Genomic DNA, 14,148 nt, shown 5'->3' with positions numbered 1-14,148 from the left:
ATGCTGTGTTCCAGCCACTGCACCACCTCAAACTACAAGTCAGTAGTCGTGGTGAATGGCCTAGATGTTGTAGTAGCTTTGGTTCCTATTAATTTGCTTTTAGGGAGTCAATATTATTCACTTGAAAGCATCTTGCTGGGTATATTTTCTTCAGTCCTTTGAAAGGGTGATCTGTGTGGGGGTGTGCTGTGTGGTGGTTTTTTGCCTTTCCCTTCTGAATCTGACTCATAACTTTATTTACAGGGTGTGGATGGAACTAATTGTGTTCATAGGGTTACTTACTCCGCTTTCAGATGTTCCCGTGTTTCTGGTACTCTTGAAGCTCATGAAAAGGATAAGGTAAACTGACATTTATAAGTATTTCAAGTATATTAATGTATCTCAGTTGTGAAATACGATCTTATATGAGAAATTTTGTGGAATAATGTCTGAATTTTTGAAGCTGGTCATACTTCATCTGATAATGATAAAATGTTGGCCTCTCAAAACTAGGTTTGGGGTGTATCAAGTAGGCAGTATCTATTTAACCACAGCTGTTATAATGTCAGCTGACTTGATTATAAGAATTCCTACCATCTGCAGTTTGACATGGTGGTATTTTTTGGTTTGTGGGGTTTTTTTTAAGATAAATTATTTTAGAATGGAAAATTATTAAAATTGTTTTAAAATGTTTTGCAAAAATCTGCAAGATAAACACAAATAATACTGTGCTCTTACGAAACTGGTGCGAGAACTGGTTTCCTTTCCTTAGAAGGAGCCTTGTTATACTTGTTCAGGAACAGTTGTCTGTTTCTAAAGTTAATTTCATTTGAGTTACAATTTTATCTCCTGGCCAGTAGAGGGTTTCATAACCACAGTTATAAAGCACATCCAGGGACATACCCAGTGGGTTTCTATGGGGCTTTTGTCCCTCACCTTCTCCCTCAATGCTACTTCAATTCTATCTGTTCATCTTCATGAACACCTGTCTTTTAATCAGTATGAATTATTATGACATTCCTTAGCTACGTCATTTCTATGATGATGCGATTTGTAATCTATAGACAGGGAATAAAAATCTTACTCCTGTACAGTTTCATAGTTATTTCATAATATTGAAAATCAATATTTGAGTTTAGACAGTTGTCTTTGCCTTAACAATCCTAGTTCAGGCCTATTTGAATAATATTTATATTATTGGCATGTCAGGCTGTTGGCTGGAGCTGATAAGGTACAGTGCTATCATGATTTGCATTTTTTTTGCAGTGGGTATGATAATATTTGGCTGATTAGACACAGTTGTAGTGATCTATCCTAATTTGTTGCTCCCCTTCTCTTTCTTCCCCTAAGCTCAACTCAGAAAACAATACAAGTTTACTCCTGCATTAATGTGGTACAGCATTATACAGAGATAAGCCTTTGTTATGTAGGTGGCCTTTAAGGATGATCAAATGTGTAGCCTGCAAGTTGGCTTAAATTTCAGAGCTTCTGGTAATTGTAGCACAGTGTGCTGACAGACTTGGAGCTGGAGGAGTGCAGTTGTTCACGGCTGAGCTGACAGATGAAGGAAGCTATTGCTGGCCTTCAGCTGCACGTATTTCCCCTTCTGGTCCCCTTCTCCTCCATTTTACTAATAGAAATAATTGTGCAAGCACTTCCTGGGTTTACTTAAAGGAGATTAGTTGGACTCAAATGTTGAGATTTTTTGCACAACCTGTTTCATTAGAATTGTCTCTCTTACGGGCAAAGGAGGACAAGCTGTATTGTTTTCTGCAAGATGACTTGTGTGTGTAATGTGTGTTCTGCAGTGTATACATTTTGTGCTTAACTGTAACTTTGTGTAGGTAAAATTGTGAAGATGTATAGATTATCTTAATAAGCTGCTGCAAATTTTTTCACTTGTTTTGGTAGATTGCCATAATGTTTTTACCTAGAGATAAAGGAGATTACTCCCAGTTCTGGGACATTGAGTGTCACCCAGTTGAAAAACCTAGTTGGAAACACAAATTAAGATTTCATCTTTCTGGAACAGTAAGTATATAAATGTTATAAACACTGTCCTGAGTGTGCATTTTTGATAACATCTTAATTTTACTATACAGTACTCTTTCTCATAGGCACTGGCACATTCTGAAAAAAAACCCTGCTGATATTTTATTGGACTAAACTGTACTGTTTTTCTTATGTTACAAAAATACCCTTTTTGCTTTGCTTACGTGATAATGCATTATCTTTAGCCATTTAAGAGATAAGATTTTATTTTGTTTGGAGAAAGTAGAGAAAAACTTGCCTTCTGTGGGAACTGTTGCTGTAGATGCAGATTTGTTTGTATCAGACGCTACCTGGATTGGTTTTATTTTTGTAAATAAATGGCAAAGCAACTGACCTTTGCTGTATTATGGAACTTAACTTATTGGAATTTTCAAACATCCATATTGGAGATACGGATTTGTCTTTTATAGAATCTATTTGAGTATTTTATCAGAGTAACAATGTAGGTGGGGGTGGTATTTGAGATTTGTACACGGGAACGATTTTGGATTTTGCAGGAGCTGGGTCTCTTTAGCTTGGAGGAGACTGAGGGGTGACCTCATTCATGTTTATAAACATGTAAAGGGTGAGTGTCGCGAGGATGGAGCCAGGCTCTTCTTGGTGACAACCAATGATAGGACAAGGGGCAATGAGAACAAAATGGAACACAGGAGGTTCCACTTAAATATGAGAAGAATCTTCTTCACAGTGAGGGTGACAGAACACTGGAACAGGCTGCCCAGGGGGGTTGTGGAGTCTCCTTCTCTGGAGACATTCAAAACCCACCTGGACACATTCCTGTGTAACCTCATCTACGTGCTGCTGCTCCGGCAGGGGGATTGGACTGGATGATCTTTCGAGGTGCCTTCCAATCTCTAACATTCTGTCATTCTGTGATTTGAACTCTTCTTTGCTCCCATATTGTTCCTCAGTTCTAACTTTATGGTGAGGCTTGGAAAGAGGGATTTGAGAGTTAGAACTGATTTTCTGTGCTCTCACTCCTTGCTTTGCTTTTCATCCCTACCTCACCATCCACACAAGAGGAATCTACAGAGGACAGAGAATCTAGTACTATTAGGAAGAATTAATTCTAATAATTAGTTAAATGAGGTGAATATGAGGACTTCGTGCATTCAGTATTGTATGATTGCTATATATGCTTTGCTGTCCTCTCCAGAGACTGACTTGATTTTTCTAAGAAGCGCAGCTGAAGATTTGGGATCTTTCTTTAGAGTATCAAACCTGTTTGTGTAGTAGGAACCTTATTTACCCTTCTTGCTGGGGTACCTCACCTTTTATTTTGTAGAGTCCTTGTTCTTTCCAGTAGCTAATTGTCTTGAAAGGGGACTTGTTACAAAAGTATGTGTTAAATAGCTTCTAATTTTGGCATGAAGAATGAGACCTGTATAATGTTTGGTTTGGGAGGAGTTTTTATTCAACTTTCGTCTAATTCTTTCAATATAGTTTTCCTTAACAGGAGGAAAATGTCTATGCCGTTTGTCTGTTTAAAGCTAGCTGAAACTGAGAGATTAGTTCTTTATCAGAAACCCAGAGTTTTGAAGAATTCTCTTTTTAAAACATGACTAGTTGTCAAGAGTTGTGTAAATCTGAGCCGCACAACTTGATATTAATGTTTTTGAAATGCTGTGTCAGATTTGTTCCTCTTGATTCTTTTCAAAGCTGTCAACAATTAGATCTTTCCAACATCTCTGTGCATATGGGAAAGAATCTGTAGAAATTACGTGAGATATGTCACAATCATTTTGAAAAAGAGTTGAAAGGGAAATACTTTGTTTATTTGCTAGGTAAGGAACTATACATCTCTTTGGAAGAGGGGTCAACACAGAACTTTTACTTAAATTGTTGCAGCTTTTTAAACATCCACTTTTAGTAGAGAAGACAACTCAACTATAATTATGTCCTAATGATCAAGAGTTTAGACCAGGGGTATTAAACTCATTTTCCCCGGGGGACACATCAGCCTTGTGGCTGCCTTTCAGTGGCCAAATGTGATTTTAGAACTGTATAAACGTAACTGCTCCTGCATTTTTACAGCCCTAAAATCACATTCGGCCCTTAGACTGTGTTACTACAGCTTTCAAAAATACTTGGATCTTGCTGGGTTTCCTGAGGCAGAGGGTTAGGGTTACTAGGGGTCTGGTTAATGTGACTTTTGATAGAATGAAGTGGGAAGACTGACTGACTGTCATTCAGAATTGACTGAATGGTACTTATTTATAGCCCCACTTCAAAAGAAATGAAAAATCTGGGAGAGCTCAGGAAAGAACTAAAAGAACAAGGTGAAGTTAGGAAAATCAGTGGATTTGACCACTTTTATTTTTTCCTGAAAAAACAGTTAACTGTGACTTTCATTATGCTCTGCATGCATTTACAGTCCCCACCAGTGGAAACCATAGTCAGGAGCTCAGAAGATGGTGTCTCCAAAACTGGTATCTCCAAAAGAGATAAAGAAAGGGAGGATTCTACATGTGCTTTGCAGCCCCAACCTCTCAGCACTGGCCATTCGAGCTTAGTTTTTTCTTTTCCTGAGAAACATTTGTTAGACTGCTCTCAGGTATTGTTTTGAGATCTTTGAGCTAAGAATGAGTATGACCATTGTGTGCAGGAGTTTTGGGTTGGTATTTTGTTCTAGATATTGGTCCGTTCTGGGTGAAACTGGGAACCAGCAAGAACCTGGTGGAAGGCTGAGGCAGCACCTTAGTTGCCATTGCTCCTTTGGAGGTACAAAGCTGAGGACTGTGTGAAGAATTCCTGCTGTTGTTTGAAGATATTATTATACAAGTGTTAAGTGCAGACCATTTTTAAATTTACATGGTTTATGTAGTTTAGTTATGTAACTATGTGACTTCTAAATGTATCATTTTGCAACAAACTGAGCTGAATTTCTTAATACTTAACACAAAACATTCTGCTAACTAAGAGTTCTGATTTGATTAGTAGTATTAGTATCAGCAGTACAAAGCTTCATCTTTTTTGGGTATCCCAGGAGTGAGAGAAGGAAAAATCTTTTGAAGCTCTGTGGGCAAAGTAATTCCAGTTTTAAAACTAAACAAATTTCTATGCTTTTGAGGTTGCTTTGAAACAACAGCACTCAGTTGTAACCATTTGGACAGTATTAACACACTGCTTTCATTTGGAACAGGAAAATACAGTATGGGCCACAGTAGAGGGTGCAGTACTTCAAGATGCCCTTATAAAGACTGGGAGAACTTCTGATAGTTTTCCATAACATGCTTTATTCTTGGGCTGTAAACTTGCCTTATTGGTAAATTAGAACTTGAATTATAACACTGAGACACACCACCATCATTTTTCCCTGCGTTGAAAACGGAAAGCTCTTAAAACAAGATACCTGTACAAATCCTTTCTTGTCTTTATGTGTTGGGTTTTACTGTGGTTCATGGATTATTTGCAAATGGAAAATATGCTTTAAAATTAAGTTTTTTGGGGTTTTTTTTGGCTGCTGCTATTTCTGACAAACTGTTTAGCAGCTCTTTCAGTAGAAGAAATGAATGTCTAGAAGACAAGCTTGTTCATAGCAGGTCTATTGAAGATGACTTTTTTTTAAACCTTCCCTGTGTAAGGGAATCAACTGGTTGTCTAAAACATCAGCAGAGTTTCAAACACTCAGGTGGTGTTGTACAACGATAAGTGTAGGAGGTTCTTCTGGTTCTTCAACTTTGTTCAAGATGATGTGACCCAAGAGGCTTCAAACAATATCTGGCTAGATTTGTGAAACAACACAGAATTTGAAATCGGCTATTTGGTGAAGTATTCCCTTAATGTGATCTGTTCTCCTCGTGTTACAGTACACTGAATGATGGTAAATATTTTGGCCTAATTTCTGAATGTTAACAATTGCCATATAATACATTACCACATTCAGTTTCTCTGGAGAGACCTTTCTTTGAGAAGGATATATTGTGGCTAATATAAAATTATTCCAAAGCTTTTTGCTGCTGTGAGACTTCAAGCTACAATAATGACTTACACCTTCCTTCTTTTGAGCACTTGTTAGCCACCTGCTGTTCTTGAGGCATATGGGCAGAATATCTGCAGACGAATTGGTTTTTGTTTTGGCTTTTAGTAAAATCTTCATTTCTAGCAGCCTTCTTGAGATTCCACCTGCACTGCTAGTTTGTTGTGAACTGGCTTTTAACTTTTGGGGTTTTTTTTGTTGTGTTTTGGTTTGTTTGTCTGTTTTTTTTACAGTGCAGGTGGTAAAACACTGGTCCAGGTTGCCCAGAGAGGTGGTAAATGCCCCATCCTTGGAAACATTCCAGGCCAGGCTGGATGGGGCTCTGAGCAACCTGATCTAGTTGAAGATGTCCCTGATCATTGCAGGGGGTTGGACTAGATAACCGTGGAAGGTCCCTTCCAACTGAAACTATCCTATGATTTTATGAAATAAAGTATGCATAAGACACAGAAACCTGTTAGAGTATTCCTCCTGAATCATTGCTTCTATCTCAATGATCCAGACTCTGCTGTTACTGAAAAATTATACTTTAAATAAAAAGGATTGGGCAAAGGAAATGACATATTTGATAACGAAAATACTTTTGAATGCGAAGGTTAAAGGCTTTCTCTATTTTTGCAAATAGGGTACTAAACTAGAAAATTGCACTTCAAATGTGAAAACTTCTGCACGTGCCTTCACGAAAACTGAGCTTTCAGTTATACCGGAAATGAAGGTTTGCTCTCCAGCACGTACAGCTAAAGCAAGGTATGTATGAGCAGAACTTGAAACAAGAGAGTCTGCAATTGGGTAAAAGTTGGGGGCAGGAACCCACAACCAAAACCTTGTTTACCATTAAACCAGCTATATGGTGGAAAAGGCTGTGCAGAGAGGCTGCGTGATCTCTGTCCTTGAAGGTTTTAGGGATCTGACCTTACAAAGCCCTGAGCAGCCTGGTCTGACCCGGCTTGGAGCAAGAAGTTGAGACCTCCTGAGTCTCTTCTGACCTGAATTATCCTACAATTCTACATTAAAGAGGAAATAGCTGCAAAACCCAGACTTGCCAAGCCTTTCAGTGGCTTTGTGCTGTTCAACCTCCCGTGCCTTTTTAGTTGGGTTTCTAGGTTGCCCAACCATGATTTACTGTTGCAAATGAACTAGTATCAGCAGCAGAATCTTGTGTATACTTATAATGTACTCCCCTTTTGGAGACTCCATAAAACTCTAACGGCATTTCTGAGAAGACCACTGGACTGTATGTCTTAACCTTGCTGTTCTTCAGTCTGAAGTTGATTTCCAGTTCTTTTACTTGGGGGTTGATGTGAGTATGTCAGGGGAGTAAAATGTTTTGTTTAAACGCAGATTCTCTGAGAGGAGTGCCCATTTCTGTAGTAAAGCATATGTGGGGAAAATGCAGATTGTGGAAGTGTGTATAAGCAAATGTCTATATATTTATGCCGTGGTGATGTTTTCATTCTTTCTGGCTAAAATGTTTTTGCCTATAAAATTTAAGGCGTGAGAGTGTATGCCTTCAGGATCTTTCCATTTTTTCTGATTTAGTCACAAAAAATACGCCTGTTATTTTGAAGTATAAAGTCAATATATCCAGACCATATAAGTAGGAAATTTTAATATCTTTAATTCCTTTTCCAAATCAGAGAAGAGGAGGTGCCTCGAGGGGTGTATGCACCAGAAGACCTGTACATATTTCCTCCAACTAGAGTTGGGGAGTCATGCACATTAAAGGTCAATTTGCGGAATAATTCCTTTAAAACACATGTGGTAAGTTTGACAGACTTTATTTTAAATACATTTTCATGAGTCCTTCTGGCAATTCAACTGCAATGTTTTTTTTTAATCTTGACAGAAGACTGCAATAGTACAAGTCTTAGTTTGTTAGTTTCAAAAGTCAGTATTATATTTGAAGAATTTTGCTCTCCTGTAATTTCTCTTTTCTTTTGTCTGAATCAGTGAGTGTATTTGTAATATATTTGCAACTGAAAAAATAATAGATTATAGTTCGCATAGATTTGTTGTTATCCTGATTTTTTTTTTTTTTCAACTTCATTAAAATATTGAGATGTAAATTTTTCTTACTATGCACAAATCTGGGCATGGTTTCTTTTTAAACCCTGGGTCTCTGTAAAGCTGTATTTGTAAGTGACCCGATTTATCTTAAGCATGTCATAAATTGAATACGATAGGCTTAGATATAGTGCACTTTTAAGCATTTTGTATTAAATTGCAGCTGACATTTTTAAGACCCGGAGAGCCTTTCTACATCAAGCACACGAATTACTCTCTAAGGTGAGTAATGCATATGCTAACATTATCTTCCAACAAAAAAATTAAACAAGTAATTCAATAAGATAAATATCTTCTCTATATGTACAGTGCTAAAATGCAGATGTAATTATCCAATGTTCTAGCTCTCTAGTTAAAGGTGTGGTTTTGGTTTTTGTTTGGGTTTTTTTTTTGTTTTTCTAAGCTGTACTCTGTAATCTTGGTTAGAAGAAGAATGAGCCCACACAGTTATTTCTGCATCTGCCAATTTCTTCCCTGCAAATTGTTCCTAACAGTGCTGCTGCTTTTAATGCTAAGCCTAATGCTTCGTTTAACCATTTGGCATGCTGTGCACAATCAAGTCATTCCTTCCATTTATACTTTCTGCACAACAGACCAAGCAAATTGCCTTCATCATGCTTCTAATTTGACAAACCTGCAGAGCTGCAAAGATCCTCTGCAAATATAAGGTTTGGGCAGCCAGTGGAACTGCCTGGTCATACCAAGTATTTCAGCGTATTACCTGCATAAACAGAATTTTCAAGTTGGTGTTAATCCCTCAAATAAACCCAGTCATTTTTAGAGTTCATTACAACGGGTATTTGACAGTCCTATTAGTCATCTCTCCAAGAAGTGTAGCACCTCACGTGCTTGTCTGTAACAGGGGGGTTGTCAGGAAGACAGAAACGTTACCGTTTCATTTGAAGTCACACAGCGCACATGTTTAAACAGGTCCCCATTTTAAAGACGGGGAAACTAAGGGTGTATGGAACAGAGATTGTGAACCCAATCATAAATGAAACTACATACGCTGGCTCCTTAACTAGTTTTGTGTCTCTCGGTGGTACTTAACATTTATTTTAAAGACAGGGCTGCGGTGGTGTTAGACGCAGGTGTTCAAGGGATTCTTAATGGTGCTTTTCAGTGCGAAGTGTTATAACTCCACTTAGGCATGTGTTCCAGTGTTTCTACTTAACTGGCATTTTCTTATTAAATATGTTACATCAGACAGAACAGAAGGGCTTTTGGTTTTTTATGGAGGCAGTGACCAAGATAAAATCTATTCAAAGATGACTAGCTAGGTCTGTCTTAGTCTGTACAGCTACAGACAAAGGACAGCTTGACTTAATTGTATATAGAAAAAAAAAAATGAGTGACTTCACTGGAAGACACTTAAATATTTCAAAAATATTCTTGATGAATGCTGTAAAATCTATTTGGTATATTTTCTGAGAGATTATAAACTCCTTTCGGTGTTTAAAAGTATCCAAAGTAGAGTTAACAAGTTTAGAATTCAGTCTACTATTCTAAAGGTTATCAACTGAATATACTGCACTTTGTAGTAACATTTTACAACCTTTTTTTCTAGTAACTCTAGCTGTTTTTTCTCCAGCCATAAATATTAGCCTTCCCAAGCTTTTTAAAAATTCATTTACCTGAAATCAACATAGCTCTCTGAAGCAGCTCTCCCATTAAGAGCAGAAAGCACAGAAGAATTACTTGGATAGGTGCTTTTAAAGAAGTGTTAAAAGAACTTTTAAAATGGATTTTATTTGAGAATAGCATCGAGCAGGGTTTCAGGAAAGCCAACGTTAACTGTTTCCAACTAAGCTAGGTTAACAGGACATCTTACAAAGTAATGTTCAAAAGTAACTGGATAAAGAAAACTTTTCAGGAACTTCGAATATTAGCTTGTAGATAAGAATGTAAAAATAGAGAGTACCGCCTACCTGTATTTTTGCACCAAAAAAAGTGTCATGTGGTAAACATGGTCTGTTACATGCTCTTCACTTTGAGGGCCGAATTTGAAAACAGTCCAGTGTAATCAGGTTTTAAATCTGGATAATGGAATTGCAAGTTTGTATTTAATATTAAGAGTCTGACCTTCAGAAGCTGGTATAGTGACTTGCCAGTTCTTCAGTTGGTTACATGATCACAAGTACTAATACTTATCACTGCTGGTTCCTTTACCACAGATTGCTGAGCTGAAAATAGTAATGGGCTTTATCCAAATACAGTATCTTTCAACCAAAACTGTAGGACAAAAAAACGAAAACAAACAAAACCAGGAGCCCTCCCCCCCAAACAACCAAACAAAAACACACAGGAAAAAAAACAACAACAAACATACACACCAAAAAAAAAAAAAAAAAAAAAAAAAAGGAAAAGGAAAACAAACAAACAACCCAAAACTTCACTAAATTTCTTAAACTGTATATTTAGTTTTTTAAGCACAGAGATGTCATTTAGCTAACGTTGTAAGTCCTGTAAAGAATGGGCGAGGATGAATTGTCTGGAATTCGCATTCAAAAGTGGAGTTCTAGTTTTTTTCCTGCAGAGTGTGTACCTTTAACAAGATCACTTTCAAGTGTATAAATGTGCAGGTGAAACATCAACCACTTGGCTTTTTAAAAACTTTTGCCGAAGTTCTGTTTCTGGAAGGACCACCAGGTTATGCCAATCTGAAAGAAGTTTGAAAACTAAGGTGTTTCTATTGCATTGCCTTTAGAAGCCACCTGAAATCAGTTGATTACAGGGTAGTATACATTTCAGTTATTACTAAAAGATAAAACTGGTTTTTGCTTGACAAATTATTTTTGTTTCCAGTAGCCACTATTCTTGGTGTCAGGAGTCGCTATTTTTGATTATAGATCTGGTTACTGTGGCTTAGAGGCGACTTACCCAGATTGTTCCTCTTGAACTTACGTGTTGCTGCTGTTGTGTTTAGAGGATTATACTATTAGTTTGTCTAAGAAATGTTCTTTGACATACCCGACTTCCCAGAAATAACACTTGAAATTGATGCAGCAACCTGTAAAGGCCATGTACTATCCATAGACTAATTGAGCTGCAGGCATAATGAAAAGGTTGAAGTAAAGTAAAACTTTTAATTAAGAAAAAAAACAGTTAACTGTGAGGGGAACTCTTGTTCTTGACTAGTTTCTGGCTACAGTACTTCAGAAAAATATTCCAGGTTGCTTCTAAGAACAGTTATGCTTTGTAGTAGCTGGAATCTGAACTTTATGATTTTGTTAGTTGAAGAAAATGAGAATAGAGTATTTCCTTTTGGATTAGGAAGCGTAGGAACTCAAGTGTGTTGAGCCTTATCCCAACTGTGAGAAATCAACTGCTACAAAACAAACCCAAAGTAATGTCCAGTTCTGCTTTTAGAGAAGAGCAATATTGTGTATAGCACCAACCAAATGGACACGTGAATTTAGAGGTCAAATGGAGTTGAATGTAGCTGTCTTATGCTTAGAAACTGTGCTCTGCTTCAGTATCACTGAAGTCATATAGTACATATTCTGGAAATTAATATTTGACAGCCAGATGTGGCCGTCTCTTTAAAAGAGCAATATAAACTTCCTGTTAAGTTTTTGTTCATATAAATTTGAGTTTGGTTATATTGTTCTTTTTTAGTAAGTGTTAGGATATGTAAGGAAGCATACATGTATTATTTTGGAGATAATGATACGGGCTTGTGCATCCTGTCTGGCTTTCTACTGAATTTACTTTTATTTTTATAAATTCTCAGTTGGCCTGGCTGAATGCAGCTTTAGACTCTATTCTCACTAAAATTTGTGTTTTCTAATACAAAGTATCTGTTACAGATTAAATAGTCATACTGATATTCTTCATATATAAAATGGACATTTTTTAATGAAGCTGAGGAAATATCTTCATCCCATATATTATAGATGGATAGAGACCAAGCATGCCAGGCTTGTTACACAACACTGAGCAATCGAGTATGAGACATGAAACCGTGATCTGGCTGTACTTCTCTGCTGTATTATTGATTGTAGTTCACTACAACACAGTTAGTGCATTGTTTTGGTATTAATCCACTTAAAGAATACAGTGGCTTTATTCTGAAAGTGTGTTACCCTTAAGTTACATGATTGATCAGTATCGGTTTGAAAAACCAAAAACAACCAAACATTTGCTAGTGTGACTGTTTTAGCACTAATGATGATATTACACAAATGAGGCTGGGATCAGGCTTATATGTATGGCCAATATTATGATTTCCAAGTGTAGGAGAAGGGTAAGAATGCAGACTGATTATGATAGGTTGAATTAGTGTAGATGAAACGAATATGAAAAGGCAGGAACAAAATAAGAAAAAGTAGGGAAAATAAGCACATGCCAGAGGATGTTGGGTAGTACTAAATACTGTTAAGGGGAGAAAACTGAAACTACAATAAAAGAAAGAGAAAACTGAAGCTACAATAAAAGAAAACAAAGCTGTCTCCTCTTTGATTGTCTTACTGAGTGCTGCTGTTCTTTTTCCCTTATTTCAATGCACGCCTGTTACTGTTATGTGTCTGTCAGTGCTGGATGTTTCTGTTGGATGCGATGGAATCCAATATGCTGCCACTCTGCATTTCCACCTTATTGCTTGTATAGCTCGTATTTTAAAACATTCACTCTGGGCTTTTGGCAATGAGGACAGCCACGCATTACATTTAGTATGTTTGTTGTGCAATCTGAATGGAAGAGGAATTATATAATCTAAAAAGGTGTAATATAAAGTCTTTAAAACACTGTTTGAGGATGGGTATATTGACTTGCAGTGATTCAGCAAAATGTTTCTTAATGTGGAGGCAATTAGAAGTAATTGAAATTATTTTACTAGCTTCAAATTGATGGAATTTTTAAAAGAATTAGAAATTTTAGTGTACTTGTCACGTGGGTTCTAGAAGGAAGAAATGTAGTAAATTTGCTCTAAATATAGTTTATACAATGTCCATATTATTGTTAAGAAGCAGACCAAAGTTATATAGGTAAACCAGCAGCAGAAAGGTATTGTGGTAATTTAGTAGGAAAGAATGACCTTTACAATCAAAGTCCCTCAGAAGAATAATACATAATCAAATGTATTACAAACTTGATGATCCAGTGCACATCCAATATCCTATTTTGGTGAAAATCAACACTAAACAAGAATTTCTGTATTTGGTAGGATTTACTTGTTCATTAACAATGAATATGCACATAATTGTCTTTTTACAGATCCTATCATTACATCAATGTGCCAGTCCAGTTCAAGCCAAAGGCAGAAGGAACATTTGAATGCCTCTTTTTTGTGCTGACGACCACCCATGCCTCGGTTAATATTCGGTTATGTGGTACAGCTATTGCAAAAAAATAGAATAGTTTTATAACTGTTTATAATAATTTATAACAGTTTATGCCATTTAAAATATTCCGAGATTTACTACTACATTTCTATACTAACGTCCTACTTGTTTTGCCCTGTGATGCTGCTTTGGTGGAAAGTCTTCTGTAAGATGAATTATGGTGCTTGTTTTACAAGTCTGTTTTGTTAGTAAAAACACTGAGAAACAACATTGTATATTTTAAAGTTATCATGTTCTAATTTATGTTTTTGCACTTTTGTTGAAAAGGGAAGTTTTCTATTTTTGCATTTATTGGGAATAGCTATATACTGATCTATTTTATTGCAAGCATTGTAAATATGGAAATAAAATCTATGTGTTAACCATTGATTCTACCTGTTTTCTGTCTTTGGTTAGAGAATTCCTTGCTGTAGGTGATGGATCTAGCTGCCTGCTTTTAGGCAATGCTTTTTTGGGGGTGTGTTGGGGAGTAGCGGGAGGGATCACAGTACAGCAGCTGACCTGTTTATGTCATGTCTTCATCTGGTAAAGCTGAAACCAGACTGATGATCTGACAATCAGCCCTTAATTTTTACACAGTTCAGTGGCAGGCATAAGTGTTTTTTTTAACTATAATAATGTGAAAACACTGTAAATTAAACACGAGCAATGGTACCTTCAGCCATCGGAACGATTCATACAACCCAGTATTCTGCCTCCAACAGTGGTGAAAAGATGTTGCTTTGGGAGACG

General features: G+C 36.8%; 1 protein-coding gene across 7 annotated transcripts in view; it reads left to right on the top strand.

The window, feature by feature from the left end:
- CEP192 (centrosomal protein 192) overlaps positions 1-13,785 on the top strand; it is a 67,445-nt gene extending 53,660 nt beyond the window's left edge. For all 7 annotated transcript variants that reach the window (XM_065053077.1, XM_065053079.1, XM_065053078.1 and 4 more), the window contains 6 exons: positions 244-339; positions 1,891-2,010; positions 6,636-6,757; positions 7,648-7,771; positions 8,238-8,296; positions 13,289-13,785. In XM_065053077.1, the coding sequence (XP_064909149.1) occupies positions 244-339; positions 1,891-2,010; positions 6,636-6,757; positions 7,648-7,771; positions 8,238-8,296; positions 13,289-13,427 (660 nt within the window). In that variant the 3' untranslated portion in view covers positions 13,428-13,785. The remainder of the gene's footprint in view (positions 1-243; positions 340-1,890; positions 2,011-6,635; positions 6,758-7,647; positions 7,772-8,237; positions 8,297-13,288) is intronic.
- Positions 13,786-14,148: the final 363 nt, after the last annotated feature.

The sequence above is a fragment of the Columba livia genome, chromosome 2 (genome assembly GCF_036013475.1).
Source record: "Columba livia isolate bColLiv1 breed racing homer chromosome 2, bColLiv1.pat.W.v2, whole genome shotgun sequence".
Lineage (NCBI taxonomy): Eukaryota > Metazoa > Chordata > Aves > Columbiformes > Columbidae > Columba > Columba livia.
This window is presented reverse-complemented; position numbering and strand designations above follow the sequence as displayed.